Source organism: Bombus flavifrons, chromosome 8, assembly GCF_040668555.2.
Source record: "Bombus flavifrons isolate JBK064 chromosome 8, iyBomFlav1_principal, whole genome shotgun sequence".
NCBI lineage: Eukaryota > Metazoa > Arthropoda > Insecta > Hymenoptera > Apidae > Bombus > Bombus flavifrons.
Genome location: NC_138449.1, coordinates 5,663,369 through 5,687,383, shown reverse-complemented (window position 1 = coordinate 5,687,383; position 24,015 = coordinate 5,663,369). Strand labels below are relative to the sequence as shown.

General features: G+C 33.5%; 2 protein-coding genes across 3 annotated transcripts in view; both read left to right on the top strand.

The window, feature by feature from the left end:
- KaiR1D (Kainate-type ionotropic glutamate receptor subunit 1D) overlaps positions 1–9,913 on the top strand; it is a 260,767-nt gene extending 250,854 nt beyond the window's left edge. The window contains exon 18 of the mRNA XM_069119110.1: positions 5,303–9,913. Within this exon, the coding sequence (XP_068975211.1) occupies positions 5,303–5,497 (195 nt within the window). The 3' untranslated portion in view covers positions 5,498–9,913. The remainder of the gene's footprint in view (positions 1–5,302) is intronic.
- A 1,481-nt stretch (positions 9,914–11,394) lies between these two features.
- Positions 11,395–22,640, top strand: LOC138182837 (glutamate receptor ionotropic, kainate 2). 2 transcript variants are annotated; one of them, XM_069119109.1, is made up of 16 exons: positions 11,395–11,521; positions 14,317–14,429; positions 14,670–14,828; positions 15,267–15,448; positions 15,762–15,919; positions 16,000–16,141; positions 16,553–16,846; positions 16,954–17,172; positions 17,734–17,940; positions 18,030–18,114; positions 18,982–19,258; positions 19,548–19,746; positions 20,972–21,197; positions 21,742–21,857; positions 21,964–22,113; positions 22,183–22,640. In XM_069119109.1, the coding sequence occupies exons 2-16, from the start codon at positions 14,354–14,356 to the stop codon at positions 22,363–22,365; spliced, it is 2,673 nt and encodes an 890-aa protein (XP_068975210.1). In that variant the 5' UTR covers positions 11,395–11,521; positions 14,317–14,353; the 3' UTR covers positions 22,366–22,640. The 2 variants fall into 2 exon arrangements, with proteins under 2 accessions (XP_068975210.1, XP_068975209.1); XM_069119108.1 differs by having other exon boundaries at positions 16,544–16,846; positions 22,183–22,639.
- The last annotated feature ends 1,375 nt before the right edge of the window (positions 22,641–24,015 follow it).

Below are 24,015 nucleotides of genomic sequence, written 5' to 3'. Positions count from 1 at the left end.
ATAAAATAGATATTGGAAGAGAATTTCATTAAAAATTCCATTTATGTTCGTCCGTTTTATTATTTTACACTTTTATTTATATTATTTATTATTATAGACATTTTATTATTATTTATATTGTCTCTATATTATTTGCAAAACTAAATTTCCAGTTAGAATATTATACTATTATACATTGTTGTAACGATCACAAAAAATAAAATCGTTCTCATCAATAATTTTGTAATCAAGTTACATTCTGTCAGAAGAAAACGGCTGTTCACATACTTTTGACAAATCGTGTGTGTACAAATAGAATAACAACGATCAACACAACATCTTTTATGTCTTACCAATAGCTCATAAACAAAATTGGGAATGGAATTCATTGACGAGTGCGCGGTTTATGAGAAGCACGGGGCTACAATCGATGAATTTCGTTCACAAAAGAAAATTCCAGTGGGCTTAGCAATGAAATTAAAGCGCGGCTGGGAGAAACTCGAGCGGAAAGCTCGTACGAAGCTCGCGTGTCTACAATATGTATTTGAGCTGCCGTTTGCGTACGTTCAAGCGGTAAGCAAACAGGCAAGTATTTGAGAAGGGCTCGTCCACAAATACGGATATGCAGCTTTGCGCCAGTGACCTCGCGTACCCGAGAGCAAACAATTCCGTCAGCCAACAAACGTCTGGTATTGCTGTTCGCCTTCGGAGCCGCGCTACTTCAGACCGCAACAGAGTAGCCGCGATACTTGCTCGAGTTTGAAGATGCTAATCGTTTTACGTGGACACGAATGTGGATCGAAGATTCCAATATCCCAAATTAACCATTTCCAAATCATATGTTTTTTTATACTCATTTCAACTTAACAATCAGTATGAATTGCAAAACAAATATTTTACGACGATTCAACAAATATTTACAATGATGAACTGGTTTTCAAAAATCAACACGTAATAATATATTTAGTATGTCAAACATATTTAAAGATTTATCTTTAAATTATTTACTTTTTAAGCTATTGGATAAAAAAGGTCCATCTAGATTGATACAAAATTATTGTAATAAAAATTGGGTCAGTGGTGAACGAACTACACGTTTTCTAAGCGTTTGAGTAGAGAAACGAATTTCTTCCTGTTATGAGAAGTTTCTGTATACTCTACAGTGTACACAAACAAAATTTTGTTACTTCTTTCAATTTACTTTAGAATTAGCATGACTTGCTGGAAGGGTCTGATTGCAAAGGGTGCTGAAAAATTGTAGGGGAACTTTGCGGTAGATATTGAGGAAAAATGGCCTGTAACATCTCAAGTATAGCTTAATTGAAGTGTGTCTCGAGGTTGTGTACTAATACTTTATCAGAGTAATACTTTATCTTTCAAATTATATCAACTAAATCCTCTTACAGTACCATTTAATTTTACCCAATAATGAAAGTATCTGTATCTCCCATTTTTGTAATGCTGCAGCCTACCCCAGTTATAAATAATGAAACCTATAAATTAATTGAATTTAAGGACTTCAAAAATTGCAGAATTAATGAAGAATTTAACATTTAACTCTTATGAGAATTGAGGATTTTAATACTCTTCACACTGTATTTTCAATTCCTTTTTTCTCTTTGTCTAAAATTATTCTTGTTTTATCTGATTTTGATAAATCGTTTGTAAATTTCGCAATTACACTCTCAATAATCTTATCTTCGATAGAGTTCGATCTTCGGTTCGACGACGATTTTATCACGTTTTCCATTTTTCACCTACGACGTTCAGCGAACTTTAGTTTCTATCTATTTACGAGCAGTCCATTCGTTTCCAAACGTCCCCAATCGGGCAACTGTCGTTACTCCCGCTCGAGTTAATTTTTCTTATCAAAAACAAAAATGCTTCGCGTGCACCGCGTCGATCCGACTAATCGATCTGATGTGCCACCTAACGCAATCTTACCCGAGCATTTTCGTGTTCTGTTTTAGAAGCAGAAATCCTCGGGGAAACCGATCTGCGAAGCTTTTACCGATCTACACTAGCGGGCGATCCTGTAGGGATTCGTTCGCGAACCAGAAACTAAAGTAATATAAAAACGAACGAAACAAAGATAGAAAGACAAAAATGAACGGAACAATAGAGAACGAACAGAAATACGAAACAGATTCCTATGCCCGAGAAAAGCGTATCTGACCCGACGGACCTAAGGAGGAACTCCACCACATCAGTGATCGAGAACTGTGTGAAACACTGACAGACACAAACTGTAGAAAGTTCAAACGAACGTATAATCAAAACGAAGGAGCAACGATCCTCGACCTTTCCAGTTCTTTTTTTTCTCTTATCCCTTCGAGAACCGTAATCTCGACCGACAATCTAGCCAGAACGTTATCGGCGGAACACTACCCAATCAATTATTATCGGGTAACGTACGGTGTCGTTGGAATTTCATTAAGTAGAGAGAAAGGGAGAAAGGATGGAAAGAAGGGAAGAAAAAGAGAAAAAAAATGAAAGAACGAAAACGAGAGAAAGAAAAAAAAGAAAAAGGAACAGTCCAAAGGGAACGTTTGATTTAAAACGATCGTTTTCTTTTCGTCCGCAACATCCCTTAACGACAGAGCCGTGAAATGATGCAGATATTGAAATTGGAAAGGTTAACGCGTTTGCCATTTGCTCATATCAAAACCTTTTTAGATTAATTGTCGACCGACTTGAAGCCTCGCAGCGAGAATGAACGATATCTCGCGCGATTGTTACATATAAAAGCTAGAACAAAAAAAGAATGGAATATATAAAAATACAAACGCGATGTGATTTCTTTTTTTTTTTCTGTTTCTAATGAATTCACTGCGATCGCGACTGAATCGTACGGTGAGGAGTAACGAACTGTTTACATGAACAATCACGATTTTATACCGACTAGATAATTAATGTATAGCGTCAAGTTGCAAACGTTTTATTGTATGTACATATTGTGTAGCTCGAGGAGTGAATCGCTGTTCTATGTAGAGTCTGTAAGCTCCTTTTGTGAATTAAATAAAAAGAAAGATGAAAAATCCGTCTTCTGAATATGATCGAATATAATCGAATAATGATATGATAAAATTTTTATTCCACTGATAGAAGCTTGCAGACTCTACATATTTGAGAAAAAATTCAATTATGCGATAGAAGATTCTATATGTCTCGATTCGTATAAACTTGTATGATATGAAATGAGAAAAAAAAAGAAAGAAGAAATAATGAGAACAGTGATCGCAATCGAAACGTAGGTGTTAAAGAATGAATCACATGTACGGTTCGAAAGGACACGCGCACGATGTGTGACAGTTTAGTATGACATTGTTAGTTGTGTCGCAATGTTTCTTGCCTCTCTTTCTCTCCCGCCATGGATACGCAGGAGGTGAGCAACTTTTCTTTTCTACTATGTATCTGCTACTCGTTGTGTCATAGCACTTGTCGATTGACAGACCGTAGAGCATGAGATATTTCTTTCCGAATAGCTGACTTTTTTTGTCGTTCGGTATACCGCAATGTTGGAAGTGGAATTATTAAACGAACTTTTACGGAGGAAGGAAATATTTACAAGAATCCTTCGGTTTATTCATCTGTTGGGTTTTTTAAAGTTTAAACATTGTTTTATGTGTTAGATAAATATATATACATATATATATATATTCTATATATATATATATATTCTATATATATATATTCTATATATATATATATATATTCTATATATATATATATATTCTATATATATATATATATATATATATATATATTCTATATATATATATATATATATATATATATACTTTTCTATATATATATATATATAGAAAAGTTTACAAGAAACTAAAAATTGTAAATAAAAATGAATGTATTGAAAAATTGTTTCCATTTTCATCGTTGTTATTTTCTTGTTATTAATTAAGCAAGGTAAAAAAAAATAATTCTTGTAATGCAGTATGGTGTGAGTAATTTTCTTAGTTTTATGTTCGACTCCTTTGCGAATTGAATTTTTTATTAATACTTTATTTTCCTTATTTATAGCTTATGGCTACCGTTTTATATGAAAATTTATCAAAAACAAAGCAGATTGTTATAAATTATTTGTTGAACATCGCACGAATAATTATAAGACACAAACTGGTTTACTATGTGTGCTTGATTCCTTGTATTTTTTCCTTCACTTACTCACAGCTTCTATGAAATAATTGATTATTAATTAAGGTTGCATGCATATATCTAACAGAATTGTTTATCTCGAGAAAGTCAGCTTCGTGCTATGACGCGTCGCATAAACCCAATAATTTTAGAAGAGCAATATGCTTGATGTCCTCATCAAGATGACTAACTCAAAGTTTCTATTCTACTGCAGAGTCTTTAAACTTGTTTTCTCATTCTTGTAACTACTTCAGTTAATATCATTGGATCGTAGAGTGTTCCATGAACCCAAAAATCTTAAGGAAGCGATATGCTTTATAGTCCTTTGTAAAATGTCTGGATTAGAATTCCTATCTCATCGTAGAGTCTGTAAACTTGTTTACTTACAGGTATTCCTCATAAGATACTGAACTTCGAATCTTCAATTGGTATTGTTGAAATACAAACAGTCTATAGGAGTTTTCGTTAAGTTAATTTGTTTTTTGAGAATGTACTTTATTTTAATTTGTTTCGTGTTTATCCTGTTTTACATAACAAATACAGTGGTGATCCTCTTACAACCCTCGCATAAACATCAAAAACACAATTCTCGACAATTCTGGTTAATCATATTCTTCCTACGTATACATTTTCTAACCGAATTTGTATTATCTTAATATTAAAGCAGCACATGATCGTAAATGTATTTATCGTGTGAGATATAGAATCTAAATTAAAATTAAATTTATCGCAAACTATTGCAAAATTGAAACGCGACGTTTCTAACTACTATAATTAGGAAGAAGCTAGTTTTGTCCAAAGTTTGTAGTCATTTATTTCCATAAAATATGTTATCTCCAAAAAAAGGACCTACTATAAACAAAATTATGTACATTTAAAAACATTTCTTTGAACATATTCTTTGCCAACTTCTTTCACTCTGCTTCAAACAACCCCCATCACGAAGGAACTACATACTAGCAGCCCGCAATCACTCTAGGACAGCATACCGATAAAAAGTTATTGCGCCAATAAAACTTCGTATCTCGACTATATCAAAACCAGGTTAAAATGTTTATGTGCATATTATACTATACGTACACGCGTCATCGCACTTGGCTGACGAAACTTCGCATATCGCGAAGAGAGCACGATTAAAGGGATGCAGCGGATGTTTACTGGAACTTTCCAGAAGTCCATGTGCTCGGAGATGGCGAGCGAGTTGCGTTACGCGCTGGATTGCGGGAACGGGACAAAAAAGTCTGCGAAGAAGACACTGTGTAGTCGCGAGAGGCAGGAATCGAACCTATCGATCGTGTCCGAGGAGGGCAGGTATCCGGTATGCAACAAGTACAGACACTTCGTGGGGAAAGCGCCTTTGACCTGAAGCTACGAAGCTGAATCATCGTCGAAGGGAGAAGAGCAAGGTGCACGGGACTAATCGAACTCGCGACTCGATGAACTATAAAGGCAATCGACGAACGAGAGATACGACGAGAGAAGCAACGAGGCGCGAACTAAAAGTTTAGCGCGAGATGAAAACCACCCACCTTCTCCAGTTGCTTTATCCCTCTCTCTCTCTCCCTCTCTCTCTCTCTCTTTCTCTCTTTCTGTGTGTGTATGTGTATAAGTCTGGTTCTTTCTTTCTTTTTTTTTCTTCCATTTTTTCGTTCTTTGTCTTTACAAGTGACGCGAACGAACGAACATGGCAGTACTTCGACTAGCACTTTATACAGTGTACAGTGTACAGTCATTCAGTCGTTAATTGGAGCTCACTGGAATTTATCGTGCCGTGCGGAAGACAACGATGCACGCTGTTTGAGCGGAAAGATTAACGAGCAGTCTCGAGATCCTTTGTCTTTCGTTGCGCCACTCGTGGCAAAAGAGGGTGGCCGTCGTGAAACGAAACCCAGCCTAAGCGGCCGCGGCATGAGCTGTCGCCACGAAAATCTAATCCTTAATTGTCACTGTCTTTGCGATTTTATATGTGTATGAAGACCACATGAAAAATATATGATAAGTCCATTTTCGTTGATTTTCCGACTTTTATGAAACTTGGTGGCTAAAAAGATGTATTTTAATATGAAATATTAGTTGCAGAACCCGCGATACTTATTACGTGACGAAAAATATTAGCTTTGTTGTTATGTAACTTTAGCTTAATCGATACTATTCTACACAAGTAATATTTTTTAATTTTTGTTAACGTCGTAGAGCGCGATGGAAACACATATGTAATCCTAAAATCAAATACAAACACAGTTTTAATCCGGGATTACTTGACAACTGACTGATTTTTAAAATTGTTCTTTTCTGCACAACGGAAAAAGTATCACATCATATTTTTCATATCTGTAAGCTTCATACACACATGGCGCAGTAAGGAATAGGGATGATTGTGGATTCGATTAATTTTGTTAAAATTATGATTGAATGTATGTTCATGAATAGTTGCCAACGATGTATTAATTTTTAAACAAAATTCGTCGTTTAAAATTGGTTATTTATAACTTTTTATTCGAATCCGAATTTATAGTAGAGTGAAATAATTTAATCCTGTAATGGTATTTCCATATTTTATCAATTTTGTTAAAATGCTTCGAAACCTCGAATGTATTTAATATCAATAGACTAATATCAGAAACGAGTAGCGGATACAGGAAACGGCAATAATTATTGCCCATGCCCGTATATTTCTCGAATATATTAGAAAGCAATTTATGAACTCACTCCCATATAACTTAATTAAATATTGAAATTAAATGATCAAATATGCGATGTCTTCCGCACGATATGTTACAATACAAATGACAAACTTTTTGAAGAACGTATGCATGTCAAGAACAATCGAAAAAAGAGAGAAAGAACAAAAACTGTGGATTTTGTAATTGATGCATATAAAACGTTACTTGAACAGCGAAGGAAAACGTCATGGAATCCAATTCACTCCATTAGTATGGACTATGCCGTTCATTTTTAAAGAAAGTATCTACATTCGTGATCACTTGAGAAAAATATCACAAGATAATTAACACTGTACAAATTCTGTCTCTGTCTGTTCGATGACGTTTGGATACATTCGTTTAGTGTACATAATCATAATTATCGTTAAGATTACGAACTAAACTAAACGTATCTATTCTATGGCATTGTATCATAGAACGTTCATGGGGAAAAATCTGTTCATACGACTTCTAAAAGTATGTCTTCGTTTAAGTATCATTTCGATGTTGTAAGATAACGTGTCCTTTGGTGCAAAAGTTGTATGTAGATGTTTTATCGAGTGTAGATAGAATAAGCGATTTTACATTTTTATGTTATATTCTAGATATGCTAGGAAAGTGACACGATTAAGGAATGCAAATTTTTAGCAAATTTTATTTGAAATAGAAAATTATTAATTATTTAACAACGAAAAGGCTTTTTTCTTATGCAGCTTATACTCTGGATTTTGAAAAAGCGTAAATTTTTCAGATGCGTCACTCCTCTAGCAAATCGACGATATATTCCGGCTCGTTGTTTCGCTAACGAATTTCTCGACCTCGTTATCATGTATCGCAGGATTTCATTGATCTATCTGTATCTGACTTCGGATATTCATTGATTCAACCGTATACGGCATTAATCCTTTGAAATCTAGGGCAGATTCATGTGTATTAATTGAAAGTTATTACACATATTGCGAACAGAATAGGTCAGAGCTGCTGATAAAATAATAAAATCAGAATACAATACTTACTGTTTAAATATTCTCAACATACTTTATACATTTTATAGCAATCTGGATTTAGATTTCTAATTATTCTTCAAAAAATTATCTCAACTAAGTATTCAATTATTAATTGAATTATTAAACGCAGTACGAAGTATTACACGTATCTACATAATTCTTAAATCCTCTTTAAATCTCACAATACTTTCTAAACGTTTCATACCTCGTGAATTCGTTATAATATTAAATATTAAATTTCCTTTAGAACGTGTCGTATTTATTTGATTTTAGACCTGGCAAATTCGAATAATCTTTCAAAAAACTAACTCGACTGAAAATTCAATTAAATCTCCTTCAGACCGAGACAGATTTCAGTAGCCGGTCGCAGCATTGCAATGTTCCTTTCTTAAGCGTCCAACGATTCCACGGATTAAACTGGTTAACAGAGTTAATGGAAAGCCTGTTTGCAGCTGGTACATCGCCGTTCATGAACGCCCTGGACTGAGCAGTATTAATTTCCGTCTTCCGTCTCTCCTAAGGCGTAAACACGCGCGAATATCGTACATGCACGGGATGCTGGCTTAGCCTCTCTGGAATGATCAATTTCCGGATGCAGATAGATCAGTGGAATGAGATTAGCGGCGAAATTTGGGCGTTGATAATATTTCTGCCTCACCGCCATGCACCATTTTTTAGAACAACGTACATATGCGACAATCGCGACTTTTGTTTCTATTTCTCTTTCTTGTTCTTTGTATATTTTTTGTTCTTTTTTTTATCGTCGACTCGTTCATCCATCGATGTGTGTACACCAAATCGAATCGTTTTTAAAATTCGTACAAAAGATGCGATACAAACCCGCATGGACGACATATTCTCACACGAGTACATACATGCGAATAAATCGTGAATTATACACGTACTTGTAAATATTATCTGTATCGCGTACATTGCGTTTGCATCGTACCGAATTTAAGAGCCAATTGATTATACTTCTTACATAAAGTGTACTACGAGCATCATATTAAACGTGAATAAAACTCATCGTCTGTAAATTCTCAGTGGGCGTGTTTTGTTTCTTACTTTGTCTATCAGGTTTGATTTATTTATCATTTAGAGAACCTAGAAGAATGAACTTCGTATGCACGACCTTTTGCAACTTTTCAGAAGAATTTTTTTATTGAGATCTTAATTCATATAGACAATAAAAAAGTCAAACACTGATTGATTCTATCAACATTTATTGTTTAGCTTCTGCAACATTAAAACTAATTAATAATTTATAATATACGGTATATTTATATGTACAAAACGAAAGATTCGTCAGTCATAAAAACTACTGACATTTGTGCTATATGATTAATTAAAACACATTCTTCTTCAAATTTAAAAAATTCACAACATTATCAGCGATTTACTTCCCGAATATCTCCATTTACCTTTAAAATTTCACTGATGGTATAGTCAAAAGATTCTCCTTCGTAAGGTTATTCAAACATTCGTTTAGTGCGTCCTGTGATCGATTGTCAGGTGTCAGGTTCCTCCGGTTTCAATTGAGAAAATTATTCCACGCATAATGTACTTAACCCACGCCATAATCCCCTCGTTGATTACGTCGGAGAAGTTCTACTTTACCACGTAATTGGTTCTCGAGAAGTTGTACTTTTACATCAATTGCCACAGCCTTCACTCTTCGTTCTTTTGATTAGAGAACTAAATCCCAAACCGCTAACGTAACTAATTCACTAATGTATCCAAGTTCCATGGCTTTTACCTTCTCTTTGCTCCCTAGGACGCTAACGGAGCTATTTAATTTACTTTGCTATCTCTCCGCCGGTTGTACCTTCTTTCTCTCTTTTCTTCGGTTTATGTCTTCTTATCCTAGCTCGCTCGCTGCGTATCTCTGCCTTTTGTACAATTAATCAGTCATCTTTTTCTTGATGTTCTTCGTTCGAAAGTTCGTTTTTAAACGTTTTGCTGCGTACGTTCAGGGGTTGATTAATTGTCTTGAAAATTAGGGCGAGAGAAGAATGAGAGAAATAGATTAAGGAAGTAAATGAGGTTGTGAATCTCTTTAGATAAGATAATAAACTCTATAGAGTAACTTTTTCTAGTTCTATTGTTCTAGATAGAAAGAAAGTTATTGGAGACTCTGGAAGAAAGGATTAAATATAGATACTTTAAATTGGAAAAATAGAAAACAAGGAATAACGAGATAACGTATCATTTTAATTCTTTCAGAAGAGAATCATTTTAATCTTTTAATCTCGATAGTTTCATTATTAAGGAAATCATTTGAAATTTGCTATATCCATAACAATTTGAGGTATATAATATTCATTACATTAAATACTACATCTTATGAATGTCCTTAATTAAAATTCATAAGACAGGAATCTTTTAATCGAATAATCCTCTTCGTTTTGTCTCCAATCCATTCTATCTTAAAAGATAACAGAAACATTTGATGTTTCCATATAAAAAATGCTCGAGATTTCTGACCTAAAAGTATCGATTCACTTCGTCGAATTGCCATCCACAGTGCGGATATAAAAAGGATTTTGTGCCATTTTGTCGTTTGAAGAAAGCCGCTGTAGAAACCGTGTTTTGTCTGAAAAGACACTTTTTCCGGAAGAAGCCGAACACGCTATCAAAAGTAACAACAGTTTGTCTCGTCGTTACGTCGCGTTCGCGTCACGTACCGGTTTATTTTTACGGTGAATTTAACTACATCTCGCTGTACACTGTTTATTATGGTGTCGTCGTCAGAAAATTCTTTAACTTTTTCACCCTGGAGCTCCGTTTCCATTGAAGAAACAACGTTAATGTGATATAAACGTGTAAACGTAATTTTGACTGAGTGTAATAGACTGTCTCGAACGTAATAAAAATTCTGAAATACCTGCTGCGCGATGTACATATTAATAATCACAATCAATCTTTCACCTAATACAAAATCTGTCCCGCTAAAGAAAGAAATTTGTCTTCCGTTTTTAAAATTATTCTTTTAAAATTATATATTCTTACATCGGTAATTAAAAATCTAAATTGGAACAAGATTTTGAAGTATTCTTTATAGCTTTTAAGCGAAGTTAAAGCGTTCTTTAAATCTAAGTAGATCTTCTATTCTCAGGAATCCACTCGTAACTAGACGACTCGGCCAATGTCACAAACTTTTCTGTTTTACTAATACTTTTTGCAAACTTTCTAACACTAAACGGCTAAACGCAGAATTGCCATGAAAAGAGGCTTGCGCGTAACCATTTCGTTATAAGTTTTATTATAATAATATATTATTTTATTATTAATAATAGAAACACAATTTTCTTAATGTTTTCGCAAAAAAGAAATAATGCGTCAAAATTGAAAACCATTTATTTAGTTAATAATTGCGTTTACGCACCATGTAGCGTGGAAGAAACAAAACTGCAACACTTCTGTCCAAAAGATGCCTACTTGAGAAAATGGCAGCGTTGTGTCTAACAATAAATTAAGTTGGAGCTCTAGATGCCCGCCATATTAGAGTGAAATACACAAACGAAATCCAAGTGGCTTGGAAGGGAGTCCGCGTGTGCGCAGTGAAATGGCTGGTAGGAACCGGCGTTCGGAATTAGAGTGCATGCCGTGAGTTTCGTTCTGAAAAGCACGTATATCAAACTTGTGTTCCAGGTAACCAGCCGTGTGTAATCGTAATTTCAGGTGAGTTTCCTTTTCTTGTCACGCTCGTTGTATGGACAGCCACATTGTCCTGCCCGTTTAACCTCTGACCTCTTCTGCTTTAACTTTCGTTCGAGAATATAACGCACGGCGTACCATGCTTCCACCACGTAGCGTGTCTTCGATTCAATAACTTTTTAATTTACTTTTCCAATTTACTTTGATGGTATACACATGTGTTCAACATAACAGTAATGCAATAACGACTCCGATAACTCAATAATTTCGCTTTTTTAACAATGTTTCAAAAGTATTTGATACCATCTAAGTACGTAGAGTTATCGTACATTATTATATTCGTATACTGGATGGATGTTTCTGATTTGAGCCTAAGGCGGATAAAAATATCCATTAACGGAGAAAGACACAAGTTCCCAGGAAGATCAGACATAGTTTAGGAAGATCAATTTTTTATAATAGTCACGAAGGAAACGTGGCATAAGTGGTGAAATGTTTGATTTGAAAATAATGTAGGAATGAAATTTGAACTGAATCAAAAGATATAAATGCTTCTAAATATTGAGGTATATTACCAAATATCGAAAGCTTGAAAAGTAACAATGTCGCTTAATGTATCAACTGCAACTAAAATATCGGAACTCTTTCTTAAGAGCTGTATATTTTTTTCATGATAGATATCTTTGGTTTGAGTTGAGTAATAATTTTATAATAATTTTATAATTAAACAGTATTTTTATAGCAAAATAATATATTTTTTCACATCATTGCCCATTGTTTGGTCTATCTTTCATTCTGTTAAATCATGTAGAAATGAAAGCGCAACAGTTACATCAGTAAAATTACTTAGAATCTTGTAACGAAGTTTCCATGATTATATTGATGTAGTGTATGGCCAGTACATTTCTATGCCAAATCTTTATTAGTTTATCTCTACATGAGAAAAAAATGATACACTTGTATCACTTTCTCACTGAGCTCTTCTTATAAAAATATTTTAATAGAACTCAAGAGAAAATCGAAAGAATTTTCGGAACGCAGTATTACGTAAAATGAAATTTAATGGAAATATGCGACATCGAGCGTGCAGGCCGATTCCCTTGAAAACTGCAGCCGATGGCGATTCGATGGAAACTATGTCACACCGCTTTAAGCGACAAGCGTTAGTGACGACGACGCCCGGCGTCTAAATATAACGGGCGTCGTAACGCGGCACTCGAAGATTTTCATGTGTTTTTCAAGCGATTACGGCCGGCTGGATATGGCACATTGACACGGAACGGGTGTCGCGACGCGCTTTGACGGATTATTCTGTGGATGTTTGCGTACAATGACGCTACGCGAAATGACCATGGCGATGAATGAATGGAAAAAAAAGAATGCGACGGTGCACATGCGTTTGGCAAGGTGACAATAGCATGACGCTCCGCAATAGCATCGCGTGTTCCATCCGCGCCGCGATGTTTCGTGACGAGAAAATACGCAAAAATCATCTCCGCTAAAATTATCTCGTCGCAAATGCCGACTGACGTTCCCGTTTTTGTCGATGGTGGCTGTCCGAATCGAAATTAATATGTAAATGTGTGTGTGTAATGTAATATGTAATTTCCGATATGTAATGTGTAAATTAATATGTAGGATTACCATTAACTCTACCATTAACTCTAAAAGCTCTGTTTTTTCTCCAGTTTACCGTAGGTATTCCACTAAAACGAAAAGCTCGTACCAGGAATATCAAATATCCAATAATACAGATTTTTCCATTAAAGTTTAACTTTAACCAAAATTTGTCCAAAATTCCTATGAACACTTCGATTTACAATTCTTCATTTTATGAACACCATAAAATACAATTTCTACTTTATTGTTTTACTTGTCTAATACTATACAAATATTCATTAGTCTAAAGCTTGGAAAAGAAAGTCGTGGAAGAAAGTCGATCTTAGAGCGTCGAGGGAGAATCTGATAGATCCTTTGATAGCTTCAAATAAATAGGCGAGCTGAATATTGGAGGATTGATTTTAGACGGTTCTAAATATTTACGCGAGCTCGAGAATTCAAGCGTGTATACGCTTCCCTGCTGGTTTACAGTACGTCGGATAGTTAAGTGCTCGTTCGAATCCCAACGGTTTGCTCCAGCCGTTGAAACGGGTGTACCATGGTCTTATTGCAAATAAATTCGCGTCAGTCCGGTTGGTCTGGCTGTCTTTGAAGCTAATCGCGTCTTCATGGACCAGGCTTTCATGCCGACGATTTCAGTTAATCCCTGTTGTTTTGTTGAGAATGTTTATCGTTTAAACTCGCTCTGAATCGCCACAATGTTGTCCCGAACGAAGAACAACGTCGTGCCTCTGTTTCACAAATATGCAATTTTTATGATGTTTTAATGGTTTCTGCTTACTCGAACAAGATTTGATTAATTTAAATTGTTTCTATTAAAATTCTATTTTCCATTCTGTTTCTATTAAATTGTTTCGAACGAATGATATACGATACAAATTAAACTATTGCCTAAATGAATTGTTTTTTCGGCATACATAGTACGACAATATATTTTTATAGGAAGTATTGAAAATTATATCGTGTTATAAAATGTTTCACGAAAATATTCAACTGCCTAAATATTTCATGTTCACGTGTGCATAATATGGAATACGTATTATATATTATATTATATACATTATTTTATGTCTAGCTTATAAATGACACGTCTATCCAATTCTGATCTTATAAAAGCCAGTTAGGAGGATAAAAATATTATATTGATATTTGCTTGCAAATCGTTAGAAGAAGATTGTCTTGTTTCATTTTTAACGCAGAATACGTCGCTATCGTATTGTAAAGAATGACCACAAGATGCTGGACAAGTGTCTTTTATTGATCATCTTTTCCTGCGTTCTGGGGTCCTGCAAAGGCGCGAGTGTTAACGTAGGTGAGGAAACTTGCGTGATTATGCGGAACAGTCAGTTGGACATGGAAATGTTTCTAACTAGAGAATAAATCTTATTTCAAGTTTAAACCAAATTAATGCCCTCGAGTCTCGTTCCCTCAAGTTATTTCTCTTGCTCGAATCCATGACTGAAGCCGTCACTGTTTCCAGCTCACATTCCGCAAATATTAATAGAACACTGCCGCGTCCAAAGTCACACGTGTCTTCACATAATTCTTTTAGGAGGATTGTTCGACACTAACGATGGCCTTCAACGCGCCTTCGAAACCTCTATAAAGAGAGTGAACGAACAACGGCACATGAGCGATGCATTTCCAAATGTCTTTTTCGTGGCAAAATCCAACGAGATTGATACGGATCCGTTCAATGTGTCGCAAATAGGTACAGTTATCGTTGGAAATACGTTTTCTCTCTTATGCAAAAGTCACAGTGGCAACTAATCATATTTTTATACGATTAAATATTTGCAGCTTTCTTCCAACTCACGAATTTTTCAGAAATATTTTATCGAATAAATTATTTGGAGCATTAAAATAGTATAAAATATATGATATTAAAAAAGAGGAGATAAATATCACATAAAATTTTAATTATTCCAAATTCATCAATATATCTTCGGCAAAGTATTAATAATTCCCAGAGTAAATACTTTTTAAAAAGTAAAAACAAATTTAAATCAATGTTAAATAACTTCGTATCTTTATATTCATTTGTGTATAAATAAATAAGAGATTTTCGTTTACGTTTTGTGACTTTTGTATAGTATTATATACAGCCCGACTTGCTCATTAATTCAAGAATTTCTTCTAAAATATTCAGTATGCGAATTGATGACTGAGGGGGTAGCTGCCATTTTCGGTCCGAACAATAGATTTACCTCGGGACACGTGCAGAGTATGTGTGATACCATGGAAGTGCCGCATATTTATGGCAGATGGGAACCCTCTCAAATTCGTGGCATAGGAGTAAACTTATTTCCATATGCAGAAACTCTCTCTATGGTACGTAGAACACAAGAACCTTTTATGTTTTTTCGGCTTACATATTTATTATTTATTTCATAGATTTTTATGAAATCACATTTCGGTAACGTGCACCGCAATATCAATTAGTGTACTTATATGTATATTTTAAGAACACTTTGATAAGGTCTTTTTGGTTGAATACAATTATTGAAAATAAATATAGTTCCTTAAAAACTTAGTTTTTAGAATATTTACAGTACAGTTAACGGTACTTGATTCATTGAATGAGTAGACACTGCTGAATCTATAGCTTTGCGCGATGTTATAATCGAAGGTGATATTCCGCCAGGTCTTCAATAAAATCATAACTGATTTTGAATGGAAGATTTTCGCAATATTGTACGCAGACACCGACAGTTTGTTTCGTACACACCGATTGTTGGAACACTTAGATATAAAGGCGCATACGATCTTTTTATACAATTTAGGAACTGGGCCAAGTTACAGGTGCATATTTCAAATGAAATTCGTAAATCGCATTTGAATCCTCTTAGTTATGAAAATTAATAGGTGACTACATTTTACAGAAAAGTGATGCGAGAGATCAAAGACGAGGAGATTGAGAACATTCTTATCGATTGTTCGATTCATATATTGGAAGAGGTATTGAAACAGGCACAGCAAGTGGGAATTATGTCGGAGAAGAACAGAATAATAGTAACTTCCTTGGTAAAATAATTTCTTCCTTATCTAATACATTGTACAATTAATTCCAAAAAATATTCTTAGATATTATGCGACGTAAATAATTTCACGATCAACTTAGTTTCTTTTATATAGAGCCCTTTTATATATATACCTTTATAGTTATATAAAATTTTATATACTCGGATGTTACATATTTAATCTCACGTTTATTTATTTCTCACTACGATATGCTAACAGTCTACTTCTAAAGATTATTACCCTTTAATTCATAGGTCACAATGTGAAACTAGAACCAATTACGATTTCTTTTCTTACAAACAAGTAAGACAAAGTTTATATAATATTGATACATAAATTGTGGAGACTTCATAAAAAAATATCGTATATTTATGAATACATTATACAGGCTAAAGTTTCTTCCAGGATCTTCAGACGATCGATCTAGAACCATACCAATACTCAGGAGTGAATTTCACCGGGGTACGTTTAATCGATCCCGAAAGTCCACTCGTAACAAGCGTTGTGGAGATGCATAAATACGAATGGGGTTTGGACGATCCTAGCAAACTGCGCGTTGAACCCGCGCTCATGTACGACGCTGTACAGCTTTTCGCCAGAGCTTTCAAACGCTTGAGAGACACCATTAAAGCCAATGTGAAAACATTACCTTGCGATGGTACAGTGAGCTGGGAGCACGGATTTAGTCTGAATAATTTTATGCGAGTCGTAAGTTCATTGCACCGATAAAATAAATATTTAATTACTGTTAACCAACGATGTGCCTATATCCAGTACGAAATTTCACATTTGAAATTATCATGGATTCATTTCAGAGCGAAATGGAAGGTCTGACTGGTTTGATCAAATTCGACACCGCTGGATTTCGTAGTAATTTCCAGCTGGATATAGTGAGAGTGACGGAAAACGGACTAAAGAAAATCGGAATATGGAACAGTACGAATGACGTGGAATGGCTATTGGAAGCTCGTCCTCAGAAATCTGAAGAAGAGTTGAGCTTGCAGAACAAAACGTTCCTCATCCTAATTGCAATCGTGCGTAAAAATACAAAATTACGTTTTTGAATCTTATTCGTGAGATCTTTGATCGAAATGCGAAATTATCGCTATTATAAAATAGTCGAATATCACAAGAGAAACAATTTTTAAGATATGTATATCTATTGAGACGAGAGAAATAATTTTTAATATTTTACAAATTGGACATGACGGATATAATAGAGATAATAGATTTTTAAATATAATCAGAAATTAACGAAATTATACAAAAACCTAAAATCACGTGAAGGCAATAATTCATAATACTTTTAATATCCTTTAGATTGAAAATAAAACAAATAACAGATTAGTAACTGAAATGGAAAATTATTTATATTATTGAATAATGCAACATCGTACAAAGGAAATAATATACAGTCCTTTTATTATGCTTCGAATGAGAAATAATAAACCTTTAATTAAAATATATAATTATTAATATCATTAAATAATCTTATGTCATGCAAATTAATATGCTTCGAATGAGAAATGATACAAAATATGTTTACTTTAAATGTCCCTTTTATCACTCATAAATATAATCTTTCATTCTTATAGAATCATCCCTATGGCATGTTAAAACAATCGGCCGATATGATGACAGGAAATGATCGCTATGAAGGGTTCGGCATCGATATTATTCAAGAATTAAGCAAAATGTTGGGTTTCAATTACACGTTCGAGGTTCAAAGAGACAACGTGTATGGATCATACTCTAAGAAATTGAACAAATGGACGGGAATGCTTGGGAAAATAATCGCCGGTGTTAGTAACGTTTAAATGGAAATGGATAGTATTGTTAAATGAAATGAAAGCAAAGTTAAAATATGATGTCCATTAAAATCGTGTTGTAGGAAGCTGATCTGGCAATTACAGACTTAACTATAACTGCAGAGAGAGAAGGGGCGGTGGACTTTACGATGCCTTTTATGAATTTAGGTATATCTTTGAGATCATGCGAAATTTATGTGAAACGTTTTAAAATATTTGAAGTATTTAAAGTCCGTACTGATCGATTCCGTAAATTGAAAACTAGAAAATCATGAAAAATAGCTTCCAAAACTTCTTTTAGAGTTTATGATTAATTACGTCATTTTACGCCATTTTTACATTATTTACGCCAAATCGAATACTAATAACGGGTCCAGGAAATTGTGAATTTTGAAACTGAAGGTTGAATTCGTGGGCAATTTGTAAAAATCAAACTGCATTTCTTTATTTTCATTACTTTCTATTTCTTTATTATGAAATACAGTACAGTCTCGATTATCCGATTGTAATGTGTACCAAAACTATCTCGGATAATCGAAAACTCGAATAATACCAAAGGGTCGATAAGGCCGTTAATAAATTATGCAATAAAGTTATAAAAAACATTTTGATAATGTAATATTGTACATATATTTAAATTTAATGAACTATGTAATTGATTGAAAGTTTGATTAACTGCGTTAATTATATCTGACTATTAACAATTTTGTACTCTTTATGTTAAACTTTCAAAAAGAACGAAGATAGAGGTAAAGTTCAAAGTATCTCGGATAATATGGAATTTCGGTTAAACGGGATTCGTATAATCAAGATTCCACTACAAAACTGACATCAGAGTATTTGTTATTCAATTCGCTCAATGAGATATTAAATGAGCCTATCACAGGGCAAACTAATCAGTTTCTTTTTTTAAAAGTTGTTGTATCTTATTATCATAATAATTATGACTCATTCTTTAGAAACAAAATGATTAACCTCGATGCAGTTAATCAATTAGTGTCCTGGTTATAATTCTGGTTTCATTTGTTCCTACAGGAATAAGTATTCTGTATCGAAAACCAACGAAGACGCCGCCCAGTTTGTTTTCCTTCTTATCGCCATTTTCGACCGGAGTTTGGTGGTACTTAATTGGAGCTTATATATTCGTGTCTGTGGTACTATTCATTATCGGTAGGATATGCCCTGCAGAGTGGAATAATCCGTATCCTTGCATCGAGGAACCAGAGGTGCTTGAGAATCAGTTTACCTTTAAAAATTCTTTATGGTTCACCATTGGTAGTCTTATGCAGCAGGGTTCCGAGATTGCACCCATGTGAGTGGTATTTTCGAAATTTCCAATTTTTTTTTTGTATTCTTATATTCGTATATTATATTATTCTTTTATTTTTTAATTTTCTCCTTTTTGTTGTTTTTGTTCTGTATTGTATCAAACAAAATGTTAGTAATATTAAGATAATATTTATCGTTGGTATTATTATTTTACTATTTCTATCTTTTTTTTATTAAACCGTTTTTATCATTTTATATTCAATTAATGAAAGCTTGCTCGCAATCAACATACATTTGTACGATATTAATGTAAGATTTCTACAATCGCACAGAGGATTTTCGACAAGAATGATGGCCACTTCATGGTGGTTCTTCTGTTTGATCATCGCCAATTGCTATACTGCCAATTTAGCCGCGTTCTTAACCGTCGAGACAATAGTATCACCCTTCTCAAACGTCGAAGAATTAGCAAGGAAAAAGGCAATTAAATACGGCGCTAAAATAGGAGGATCTACGTTCATGTTCTTCCAAGTAAGTGTCCAACTGAATACGTAACATTCTTTTTATATTTGATAACGTAACGTGAAGAACAGTAAAAATTGATGAAACGGTTGTCAGTAGCAACGAATTTTACAGAATGATTACAGGCTACCGATGTACTTGTTTCAAATGTAAGAGATGTTTATGTTTTGATCAATTTTACCGCCTGATTTTATGCAGATGCTTCACTTAACTATAATTAACTGTCTCTCTGTAAACTTGTATTATTAACGAATCATTCCAGAAATTTCTCATTTAATATGTATCCAACAGTAGAGTATGAGTTGATAAGATGAAAAAACATTTTATAAATTCTGACAGTTATGGTACCCTAAATATAATAGTTGCAATAGCTTGCCTATTTATTGTAGAACGCACAAATCCTGTTCCTTAAAACCACGCTGTGATATCACAAACATTTTAATCCCGTTTGACGCAATGCTTAAATAGATAATATAGAACCGAGTGAAATTAATACATTATTCCCCTGTAATATTATTTACATTTAGGTTGAAATTAATTTATAGACCTCCATTGATATTAACAGTTTTCTGAAAGAGTGATATATTTATATTTATGATAAATTTAAAATTTATGATATATTTAAAAAAAACTATCTATTTGAGATGTCTGCAAAAATTGACTGTAAAAATAAACTATATAAACTCCCTAAGATGGGAGTTCGGTAATTACAGAATCGAATTATATTATATTAACAAAACTGATTTTAATAGTGAGGAATACATATAAATAATATTTTATTCTACATCAAAATTCAAAGATGCAAGATAGCTTTTTCCCTGTTAAATAATCGAGTAACCTCATAATAACTTTTTTACTTCAAACCGATTTTCTAGAAAATTCACTTTCCTTAAATTTTTATAATATAGGAAAGAATAATAAATAATTTCTCTTGAAGAATTTATTTTAAAGCATGCCACTCTTTTAGCAGACTGATAATATGAAAGATCATTAATAATTAATATAATTGGAAACGTAACAAATTTTCATAACTGAGAACTCAATATAACATATTGATTTCCTCATTGTTCGCATAAATTACTCTGAATGACAGATTACCGGAAAATGTAACATTAATTTCTCTATCTCTATCAAACCGCTCATTAACCGATCAAAACGAAAACAAGCGTTAGGCAAATGAAACTTGCAGTTATTCATTCTAACTCAGATTTTTATAAGAATTATGCATTTCAAGGATTCCAACTACTCAACGTACAAGGAGATGTACAAATACATGACGGATAACGCTGCAGAAGTATTGCCTTCTAACAATGATGCTGGGTTGACAAAGGTGCTCAGAGAAGATTATGCGTTTCTAATGGAATCCAGCTCAATAGAATACATCACTGAAAGGTACTGCAACGTGACTCAGATCGGTGGACTCCTTGATGCAAAGGGTTATGGGATTGCTATGAAAAAGGGTAAGACCTTAAATGACACTTACGACTTGTCAAATAATACAGGCAAACCTAACGACTTCAGTAGTCACACAACAATACTATTTTACAAATAGTTAGGAATAGATAAATTTCATTCACCGGTTATATTACAACTTTAGTTAAGTTATTAATTTATTCAAGTATATTTAATTATTAATTATTGATAATTAAATATAATTGAATTTGGTTTGAATGTGATAGTCAAACAAATGTTAGTTGGCATATTAATTTGTTTGCAAGGATACGACGATTGAAAATTGAACATAAATTAATTTAGAGTTCAAATGGTGATTACAATTGTATTTTATAACGAAAAATGTACGACAGTTAATATTTCGATTCAGTTTGAATAGAATATTTTTATTGTTTTGCTGTTCCTACAAATTTCTAGAAATTTAATAATGTCTAAAATTCTTTATAACTAATGATATATGTACTAATTCGTTTGCGTCAATCACAATATATAATTGAATTACTGCCGGGAATATTATCTATATAAAAATGAAATTTGTATACTGATTCATAGGATCGCCATATCGTCATCCATTAAACACTGCCGTATTAAAGATGCAACAAAGCGGCTTGATAACAGAATTGAAGAAAAAATGGTGGACGCAGAAACGTGGGGGTGGAACATGTCGAGTACGTATAGATAAATGTTTCAATAAAATGAGATAAGAACGAAGTCGAGAAATAAATTATGCGCAAACGTATGAATTTTATATGATGATATGCGAATGATACGTAGGAAGACGGTGGTCAGAGCGCCGCGGAGGAACTGGATCTCGACAATGTGGGTGGCGTATTCCTAGTATTGACTGTAGGCGTTGCTGCCTCCTTCTTTTATACTGTATTCGAGTTAATCTGGGAAGTTGGCTGTACATCCTTACGCGAAGACGTAAGTACAATAAAATCAATCTGATTCGATTATTGATCGGTTTTATTAAATTAGATAAATGTACTTCAGGTTTCCTTTAAAGAAGAACTAATGGCTGAACTGAAGTTTATTATAAAATGTGATAATTCGCCTAAACCAGTGAGAAGAAGAAAAGGATCATCAAATAGAAGTGGAGAAGATAGTACTAGAGGTTGTACACCCCCGTATGGATTTATACCAGTGATTAAAACTTCCAACTCTGATGATAAATAAGATATGTGATAAAACAATATAGTAAATGTGTAACACACGTTGTACTAATATATTATTGTTATACTAATATATTAAGTAATGAGAAATAATGTTACAAAAATATAAAAGCGAATGAAGGGATTGAAGCACGATGAAATCTCAGTTAACTCTCTCATAGATCATAGATTACGATATATCTAAGACATATAATGACTTGTGCTTAATATAGAATAATAAACAAAAAATATAAATATATTTATAATAATACTAATTTTTGCACAGAAGTTAAACATATATATAAGAAATGTTTAATTTTACAGTTTATAATAATTAAATCAAATGTAAAAATGTAAATATTGTTCTATGATTCGTTCTGTGATCCTGAGCTTCGAATGTCAAATATTAATTCAAGCTCCCAGAGAAAAGAAAGCTTTTAAGTTGAAAATACTCATAGCTTTCGACTTGACTTTTAACTTTTAGGTGCCTGCCAATAAGATTACACACCGTGGTTTTATTTTTAGTTATGTTTCTATAACTGATTTTTAGTACACAGTGAAAATTCCGAAATAATTAAATTTTAAAATAAAGTACAAGTTTCACAGTAAAAATTGGATACGCAAATTACACTATTATAAAATAACGAGAAACATCATAATTACCTTATAAGTCAGTGGCATTAAATCCTGCTGAAGTAATCCATATCGCAATACGTTATTAATGTAACTTACGAATAATCACAAATAATGTAATTATTTATGAAATTATTGAAATCGTATATGCAAACTGCTGAGATTAATATTACTTCATTAAATTGGTGCTCCAAGATTAAATGGCATAAGCAGTCGCGCAATCCTTCGAAGCGCATTAAATTATCTCACAATTCAAGTCAAATACATCAGTATAAAATACGATTGTAAAAGAAATTCCATGATCTTAAAAGGGTTTTGGTTTTTCCGGTTTTTACAATCTTCGTCGCTTATCGCATTATACAATTTAAAAGAATAATACAGGTCCAACAAATTAGAATTATCTCGGTTCTATTCGTTATCAGGTAATGTATAGAGATCTTTCTTTTATAGTTTTAAATCAGATATATTCATTTCCTACCCTTTAATTCTCCCCTTATCGCTGCTGACAAGATGACAAGCCACGCAATGGATTTAATAATTGGTTGCAAGAACGCGAGTAGAGTGCTGCTATCTCCTACGCGATGCAGAAGCGTGTGGAACTTTCATCGGTAAGGTAGCGGCCTAATCTGATTTTCAATCGACGATACGATTTGGGTTTCAACTACTAGTTTGAAAGCTACTCATACGATAATCAGATCGAATTGAAAACCATTAATCAGGAAATGAATAATTCATGATGTGAGAAGTAGATCCGATCATCACGAACTTAACAATCGCCGTTGGACGCGGAGATTCTGTTGATTTTCAGACTTCATTTATGCCTGATAAATAATTTTTTACGCTACGTTTATCGCATTTTGGCAGCTCGATACATCTCTGCTGTCGCTACATGAATTAGCAGCTCTGTGAGATAACGAAGAGATAACGAAGAAAAGAAATGATGGATTGTGAGTGAAAATGAAACGAAAATTAGTTTTTTGGAGTATTTGGAGTATTCGCTAAATTAATTCATGGTTATTAGATCTCTTATTGTTAATTAAGA

Coding starts and splice junctions, on each gene's coding strand:
- LOC138182837 (XM_069119108.1), top strand. CDS start 14,354: ATGCTGGACAAGTGTCTTTTATTGATCATCTTTTCCTGCGTTCTGGGG. Junction 14,430..14,669: donor AGGCGCGAGTGTTAACGTAG/GTGAGGAAACTT, acceptor TAATTCTTTTAG/GAGGATTGTTCGACACTAAC. Junction 14,829..15,266: donor GTTCAATGTGTCGCAAATAG/GTACAGTTATCG, acceptor TAAAATATTCAG/TATGCGAATTGATGACTGAG.